Below are 9,483 nucleotides of genomic sequence, written 5' to 3' on the forward strand. Positions count from 1 at the left end.
TTGTAAACCCACACGAAAATAAATAAAACTCCAGGATGTCGATGTTAGCAGATCAGCCTAAATCTATTTTTCAGTAGCAGCACAAAAGAATTTTTCAAGCATCACAATTGAAAATGATCGAACATATGGTACAAAAGTGATCAATTCACAAAGATTCAGTACAATTGTCCGAATTAAGGGGCTCAACTACCAAATCACTGCTCAAATCAATGAGCGAGTTTCATTTTCATCGTGATGCTTGTGCCACAGTTCAACCATTGTTCAAGAAGTATGAGGACATTTTCCAAGTTGACTTTTCTCATAATGATGACTCTTCTAAGGTGAGGATTCTACTTCCTAAGCTTGGGGCAGCTGAACATGAAAAGTAATGGAACCTTATATTGCCAAAAAAACCTAACGATTCTCCTTGTGATTCCACTGTAAAAAATTTAACAGAAATTTTTACTAATCAGGCTTCCTTATTTAATTTGCGATAAAACTGTCTTAGAACCGTTAAGAGACTTGAAGATGATTTTGTTTCATATGCAGCATTTGCTAATAGGCAGTATGAGTTTACTCTGCGTTCCCTTTGTGACAAAATATTTAGTGTCATATATTTGTATGTAGGTTGCAATTATCGTCGGACTCAGATATTCGTACTAGAATTTTAGGCGAAATCCATTTAGATCCCAATTTTATGTCGAAAGATATCACACATGAATGTCGTCATACTATCAATCTTAACAATGACACTAAAATAATCCAACGTCTAGATCCCAATTAATTTGATTTGGTGAAAATCTCTCATTCGAATCACGTTAATGGTGTAAAGCATGATTGGCGAATTTTTCATCGCCTGAATCGAATGTATTATATCCATGCATCTAATGCACGTCACTCTGCAGTGCCTAACACTAGTTGTTGGAATTTAGACGCATGAAGTTTCTCCCGTTTTTACCCATTCCATAAACATAAATGCGCAAAATATGGAATAACTGGCCATAAGGAGGGATTTTACATACTCGGTGAACCCTCATCCCAATATTGAATGCCAAAAAAGATCAATTATGTACATGTATTGTCGAAATTTAACTCCCAATGCTTACGCAAGTATTTATGCATTAATGTTAATGCAGTTGGACACGGCATTCGATGTTACTTTGATTTCTCTCAAAACTTGGCACGAACTTGGTCGGCCAAGCATCTATCCTACTAACGACTTCATAAAGAATGCATCGGGCATTCCAATCAAAATTTCTCGAATTATTAAATGTACAGTTAAATTAAATGATCTAATAAATAAATCCAAGTGCTATGTTACTGGTGAATCCTTCAATCTATTGAGTCATGACTGGATCACAAAACTAAAAATTTTTGATTACCCATTTAATCTTTTTTGTGATTCAGATTGAAAAATGCTCGATCAGACGTCCAATCTTACTTGTAACCACGTATCCTCCTATCCTCATACGATGCACAAATGATGACAGAAATTTTCCCGTGATCACAAAATTAAAAATGTTCGACCAGCCATTTAATCTTATTTGTAATGAAGTGTCCAATTCAACTCTCCAGCAATCTTCGTATTCTCATATCGAAAAAATAAAATACAAGTTTCCTAATATTTTTCAGAATGTCCTTGGTTGCTGTATGAAGGTGAAAGCTGAACTGGATTTAAAATCAAATGCAAAACCTGCCTTCCAACCAAAACTCCGAGTGCCTTATACAGCACACTCTTTTGCAGAAAAAAACAAACTAGATGGTTTGGAAGCTTTGAGTGTTCTTGAACCAGTTAACTGTTCGTTATAGACAGCATCAAATGTGACAGTAAAAAAAATCGAATGGTTCAATCCAAATATGTGCTGGTTTTTCGACTGAACTAAACGATTCCCTAGAAACACACCAGTATCCACTTCCCACACCAGGTGATCTTTCTGCATAACTGAAAGGAGACAGACGTTTCGCAAAGATAGATCTTGCTGACGCATATCTGTAGATAGAATTTGATGAAGCATCCAGAGAATTGATTACCATCAATACACACCGAGGTCTCTATCATGGTCCCGTGTTCATGCTGATTTTGCTGGGCTAATAAACGGTCAACGCCTTTTTATCACCACTGACTCGTTTGCGAAGTGATCAGAGATTTGTTTAATGCCTCAGATCTCATCGACCTCAAACATAAAGGTTCTGAATAGGCTTTTGGGGCAGTTTGTTTTTCCGGAAACACTAGTTACAGACAGTGAACCTCAGTTCACGTCGGAAATCTCGAACTTCTGTTTAAAGGACGCAATAACATACCGGCCTACCATACCCAGACGAGATTATAAACCGAAGGTGAAGAAAATTGATTGTTAGTTTTTTAATGTATTACCAGTGTATGTAAGAGACCTTCAACAATGTGGACCTATATGGGTAGCGAGTGTTATCGTGACGTGATGCACGAAGTTGATGCTCGTGACGTCTGAAGTGGCATGTAAACCATATCCGTGACAGGCGACTAAATTAAAGTAAAGAGCTTCACAGCTCGAACTTGCAACTTGACTACTTAATTGATACAGTTAGTTTGGAGCATCAGTATCACAGCGGCAGAAGTGATGACCAGACCCCAGTAGCTAAGTGAACAACGCATTAGGCGTTTAAAGACAAATCTACTTAGTTCGAGTCCACGTGTGAACATCAACACTCTGGTGCAGACACGCCCAGCCTACGAGTCCTAAATAAGACAAAACGTACCTCCTTGATTTCATTACTAGCTACTGTTCAACTCCGCTTACAAATGATTGTGACCTAAAGGTATAGAGTTCTCAGCCCTTATCGAGTGCAAATATCCCAAAAGAGACTGGTCAATTGTAGTCCTTAACATCAACGACAATATTCAAACAACCGTTATTTATGGATTACATAAAACTGAAGATAAAAGAACAGAGAATGACAATGAACTTAAGGTTTGGTAGAAAACAGGGAATGAATATAACTGTACCAATGTTGGGCTGTCAGTAAACATCCTCAACTATGAATTACAGATATCCCTAGGATCAAACCCAGTATACTGCAACTACTACAATCATAAGATCAACATTCACTCCATGGAATGATATAACTTCTATTGGACTGCCTTAACTTCCTCCCAACCTACTCCTCTGCAAGCTAGATCTGTGAGTTGACGTAGTGAGTTGTTAGAGATGTGTAACATATGTCTCAACTACTCCTAACAACGAATATAAACAGTCTTATCAGTCAGTCTACCACTTTTACTTGCAACCTTACGTATAACCATAGTATCACTATTTCTGCATTTCCACCACTTGCGAGTAATCCTACAAAAACTCTTCGTGGTGAAGTACTTGCCACCTACAAATTTCTATTAATCTCTACAGCAGAAGCAATTAATGGATTCGAGATCAAATTTCATAGTTCTAATCTTTGTTAAAATTATTTGTTATTATGGGGATATTGATCCAACTTTAATAACCAAGTGACATGAGTCTGTCTCACCATCTGAATAGTGTACCACTTGTTTAACAAGTCAACTAGCATTACCAGATAGACATTTTTTTATAGACATACAGGAATCTTTCTCCAGTGTGCTTCTCAATTCTTCCCACAATAATGTTGAAACTTAACGATTGCAATAATAACTTCTTAATCAGTTTTCTAGATTCAATTATCAGGATCAAATATCATGATCTTGAAATATAAAATTCTGATAATACGGCGGATTTTTTAGTCAAAGAAAACGAAAGGCGTTTATATGGCACCCACTGTCCTTGGATTTTGAATACCTTTGTAACACATACTTAAGTGAGTAGTAGTCCAGGTACTTCGTGACGGCCACTGGTTTTCCCTGCAGACCAATTAAAGGTGTTGGTTGGCTAAAAGCTATCTTGGTACTTTGGAGCTTTCTGAGACTTCTGAAAGTACTGCTCTCCACCTCATTAACTCATCGACTAATAAAACACCAATTTGAAATTAATCACCTTGGGGTATATGTTTTTTATCTTTTGACTCTTCTCTATCTCGCTTTATTATCAGGACCATATGACTGATTCACATCGACAACAGGATAATCAGAAAATCTAAGATACGTAATAGGAAAGCAGAAGTGATAGCCAAATAGTTAAACTGATTCCAGATAGTTGTTTACGATTACACTCCAATTAGAAAAGAATTAATCGAAGGAACTGAGACAAGAAGGGTCAAAACAATGGTAAGTTTTTATTATTTGATTTTAATTCAATACACTGTTGAATTAAACATCGGTAACTATAGAATTTTCAAATCCAGATTTTCTGCTAGATGACCTTTATCAGTAAAGTATACTAAAGATTGTAATGATACTTATGGTGCACATACGAACTAAAAACGCATCGACTGTTACATCCCAACCTCTTCTTACAGCCTAACATCAGGACATCTTATATCGTAATATCACATATGTTGCACTGTTCTTCATTTTTTAACGTGATCTACAGATCATAGATAGGGTACCACTGTTTACTTATTCAGTAATCAGTTAGGGTGAATATGTTAGTCCTAAAAAAATTATTTAGAGCCCGAACAACTCGATGGTAATATGTCTGAATGTGACATTATATGATACTTGTCAGATTACAAACGGTAGCATCAATTATATTGAGATTATAGAATTGTTATTTTAATAGATGGTATCCAGCATAGATCTAAGTATTTATGTCATGATGTTGGGTTTCTTAGATTGGTGACCGCACTATACTTTGATTTATAGGATTTGGTTAACCATAAAGGGTATATAACAGATCACTTGTTACTAAAATATAACCATTCAGATACCGTTTTCACTTGGAAAATTAGAATGATTTGAACACGGAAAATCTATTCTCTCAACTGAGTTTAAACAAACAGTATAACACCTGTTATGATTAGGTTTTCAATAAATTTAGTAACTTTCTTGAACGCTGCTGGTTTAGACTGATATTAAATTAAAACCTACTAACTAGTAATATGTGAATTACTTTCAAAAGATTTTCAGATTATCTTTCAGTGATGAATGGTGAGTGATTAAGGACAGTTCACATCCCAGATTAACATCAGCGTTTGTTTCGTTTCATCCACTCAACCACTCTTGCACTAACTATAGCTCTATTCTGAATAATAAAAATTAGCCTCATAGCTTCCTAATAGTGGAAAATTAGTTGTTCTATCTAAGCAAACTATCATCTGACTCATGTTCTGAATGAGTATATTAATTCACACTTTACAAATATTTTTATTGTAGCTAAATACAGATTGGACAGAGATAGAAGTAATTGAACTGATAGTTGATAATGCTACACATCTTGGATTTGGTATGTGTGGAAGTAAGAGCACAGGTGTAATCGTTAGATGCATTACACCTGGTGGAGCGGCTGAATTGGTAAGACAATATTAAAGACAAAAACTCTACTTGGCCTATTATGTATTGTTAAAAATTTACTAATATTTAATTTGAAGATTTTTGGGGATCACTGATTAGCACTAAGTGAAAAACATTTGATAACTTGGGGTTAACAGATGAAAAGTTCATCTTAGGTTATTATTTCTTTGTTAGTATGGATCCGAGACTTTCAGGTCTCCTGGTCTAAGTTTACCGGACAATATTTTCCACTTTGAGATATTATACAATCTACAGTCAAGTATCATTGGTAGACAATCGTCACACACTTCTGATTTGCTTAATTTTAACACACATAATTTATCCGTAGAATATCGAAAATTCCTGCGAAACAATAAAATGTGATTGCAATCATGTTTTGATGATTTTATTCAACCGATGGAAATTATTTTTTCATTAGACTGAATATTGACTTTAGTGATAACTGTTAACTTACTAAGATTAGTAAGTTAACCAGTGTTAGTTGAGGTCGTTGTTTACAAAGTAGGTTAGTTTCATTACAGAGATTTAGTCATATTGATGCAGTTTTCTAACTATCTTATGAGCATCATGTATTTTTACTAGATTTTTCCTTAGAATTTATAGTTGATTTGAAGCTTGTTAGCATTTACATTGGTCAATGTCATTAATGTTTGCTTGTTCAATAGGAGCTCACAACTTGATTGACTACATAGAACACGGTTTTTTACTAGCGATTCAGGAAATGAACCTCAATGTATTTGTCAAAATAGCTTTACAGGTACCTTGTACAGTTTAAAATAAATTTTGAGAACGGAATTTGCACGGATCGAGTTCAATTCTTGGGAAGGTTTGGTATGCACGTCATTTATATGAAACAGTTATCATTCTCTGGTTTTCCATAGGACTTCAGTTGACATCGCTCTGTATTTTGTTCAGTAATGATAACAATTCCACGGAATCCTTTCTTATCATCATTGATTAAGAAGTACATTGATTCATAAAAACGAATTGACTGACAGAGAGATAAGGATACTGTTATCAGTGGCTAGTTATCACTTTTTTATATGTTATTGAACAAACCTCACTTGTGTAACTTTGGAATTCCGAATTCCAGAGACTTATTTGTGTAGCAATAAATTATAATTATGGTTCTCTGTTTTTGATTCTATTTACTTTGCATTGATATGTCTGAGTGGATGTCATTTCCACATTAAGATGTAACGCGTTGATTATTACTCATTTTCTACTACATTATCAAGAAGTTAATGTATGGTCCTATCCGTAGTGACTGTTCACGACTTGGTTATTATGCTTTGTCTCTGAAGTAAGAGGTAACATAAACTTTTCTGAGTGTTTAATTTTAACAATTCATGTGATCTTAAGTGTAATACATGATAATTTTACCTCATCTCTTTCTTATCGTTTATACTGATTCTTTCTAAGGATGGTCGTCTTCGACTTGGTGACCATATTGTCTGCATTCGTGATCATAATGTTCGAAGTTATGGACCAGATCAAGTGGCTACAGTTCTACGCCAAACTATATCAAATTGTCTATCTGAAAGTGTGTTAAAACAAGATTCTCTGCAGATGGATGAGACGTCCACAAACACAATGAATAAAAAAACTTCACGTATCAGAACACAGCCATCAACAAACAGGATTTCATCAACTTTTACCAATACTACTAATATACGTTCGGAAAAATGTACTTTATCCCCAAGCCAAATAGATTCAAATCAAATTGAGTCTAATGAAATTCACGAGACCAATCAACAACTAATGAGCAACCCAACAGTTTTAATTCGAATGATTGTAGCTCGTCGAGCAAATGGTAATCCTGTTGATTTGAGTGATATCAGTTTAAAACAACAAGCTGTTTGTCGTCAACATGGTGTTCTTGGAATGCTGGCGTAAGACAAAAATGGTCAATTCTTTTAATGTATAGTGTTTTTTGTAAATTTCAAAGCAACGAAAATAAACATGGTTCATCATATCACATAAATTCCGTTTGCTGTTAACATTAAAATGGCTTAGTAATTATTTAAATTAAAAGTAAAACAGTATATTATAGATAGTTGATCATAGTGGAGTTCAGAAGGGGGTATTACATTGTAATTTGTATCCATCCTTTGGATGTACCTAGATCCCCTTGTTGATGTCCACTATAACACTCAAACACAGTATACATTACGTCTTGGATTTCATTCTTAATCATTGTCTAAAATATAATCGACTTTTACAGACAGGTGATGTTGAGACATCAACCTAAGGATCCTATATGATAGGAGAGACTTATTAACTCTAGTTATGAATCTCAACAACCGTAATGTACAAGCCATACAATTAGTGATTAAAATCTAATGTCTTCTATGAGTATTTACAAGTCATACTTTTTAGGTTTGCTAAATTTAGGTCGAGTTTAAGGGTTAGCGATATTATTCCAAACTACTTATGTCTTTTGATTATTGATTTGTAAATCATTGCAATAGAAATTCTACATAATCTAACCTCCGCACTTTGCCTATATGATGCACAAGTTATCACTTAGTGATTGCATGAGAAATGTGTGGAGATTTTATATTTCTACTTTACAAATAACACACTTTTGAAGTATATATGTCGTGACAGATGCAAACACTCACCATTTTTAACATATAACATTGTCAAATTCATTAATACATGCCTCATTTTGGCCTTTGTAAAAGATCACAATCAATATGGACTTATAACTGTAGAGCCTGATGATGAAGTTATTGAAAACACTTGTTTGCTCAAATACTGTTCATTTTTGAATATTCTATGAGGATTTTTAGAAGTAAGATAATAAGAATATAACTCTTCTTCCTTACATTTATTATTTTTGTATTGATCATGAACTAGTTGCACTAAAAACATTCTAGTCTAGAACAGATAGATACTTTATAAAACACACCTATTTTTCATGTTAGCTCCTAAACGTTGGGAAGGGAACAAAGTTATGATTCAGTGGTAAAGCATAATCCTCAGTCAAGTCAGTTAATTTATTGATCTTGCAAATGTGTGCCCTAATCAGATTATTGACTCACTGTTACTTCCATTCATTCAAATCTACTCACTAATCAAACATTTAAAATGAAACTTAATTTATTATTACTATTATTGTAGATGTCATTTAATTAATGGTTGATAAATCAATCAGTCCTCTTTAGTTTTTTCCTTCTTTGGGGTAGAATAGCTATCTTGTGTAGTTAAGTAACAATTGGCATTTTATCCAAACCCATAGTAAACAGCGTACTGGTAGGAAAAGTTAGTATTTTATTCAAATCACAACACTTACATATTCTAATGGTTAAGATCATTAGTCAATTGAAGCTAGACTACCATAGAAAACATGGAAGTACTGGACGGTCGTTTTGTCCTATTGTGGAATTCCTCAGTAGTGCGCATCCACGATCCCGCCTCGCGAGATTCGAATCCAGGACCTATCAGTCTCGTGCGCGGGCCGTGAACCTCTAGACCACTTACATATTCGTCTTGTTTCAAATAATCACATCTAAAATACTGAATATAGTGTCATAAAAAGTAGTACAATAAGATCTAAAGTAAATCAAAAACCTTTTTAAATATTTAATGACTAAATACTTATTTTTATCAGTTGAATCACATTAATTCAGTGATTCAGAATTGTTTTTATCTGTGTCGTTCAGTACTTATACTTTAAAAACGAGGATCCATTACAATTCCTATGATGGGAAGTAAAAAAAACACCATGACTGATACATGTGAAGATTTATTCAACCCAAAATACGAGGATCCTAGTTAAAAATACATTTTTTATATATAATGATTATACACCCATTATGATTATCAATTAGGAAAATGTCACATATACGAAAGATGTCCAGAATTATAACCAATCACATACTGTATGTCATTACTGAGTATTGAATAAAAAAAATAGAATGAAATCATACAGAATTAAGTCAATATTATACACACACACACACACTGAAAAATAAAAAAAATATATTACAGTGAATATTTACTATATTGAATTAAACAATGAAAGCAATACTAAACAAAAATCACAATGAATTTAAACATGATTTTGTCTTTTATTTGTTATATCAAAAATACTATACAATTTA

The 9,483-nt window shown here is 33.9% G+C and overlaps 1 protein-coding gene across 1 annotated transcript; it reads left to right on the forward strand.

Moving 5' to 3' along the window:
• Positions 1-4,014: 4,014 nt before the first annotated feature.
• Smp_154560 (hypothetical protein) lies at positions 4,015-7,270 on the forward strand (the record flags this gene model as incomplete). The annotated part of the gene is made up of 3 exons (XM_018797560.1): positions 4,015-4,189; positions 5,237-5,374; positions 6,797-7,270. The coding sequence occupies exons 1-3, from the start codon at positions 4,187-4,189 to the stop codon at positions 7,268-7,270; spliced, it is 615 nt and encodes a 204-aa protein (XP_018652590.1). The 5' UTR covers positions 4,015-4,186.
• Positions 7,271-9,483: the final 2,213 nt, after the last annotated feature.

This window comes from Schistosoma mansoni, chromosome 5 (genome assembly GCF_000237925.1).
Source record: "Schistosoma mansoni strain Puerto Rico chromosome 5, complete genome".
Taxonomy (NCBI): Eukaryota; Metazoa; Platyhelminthes; class Trematoda; order Strigeidida; family Schistosomatidae; genus Schistosoma; species Schistosoma mansoni.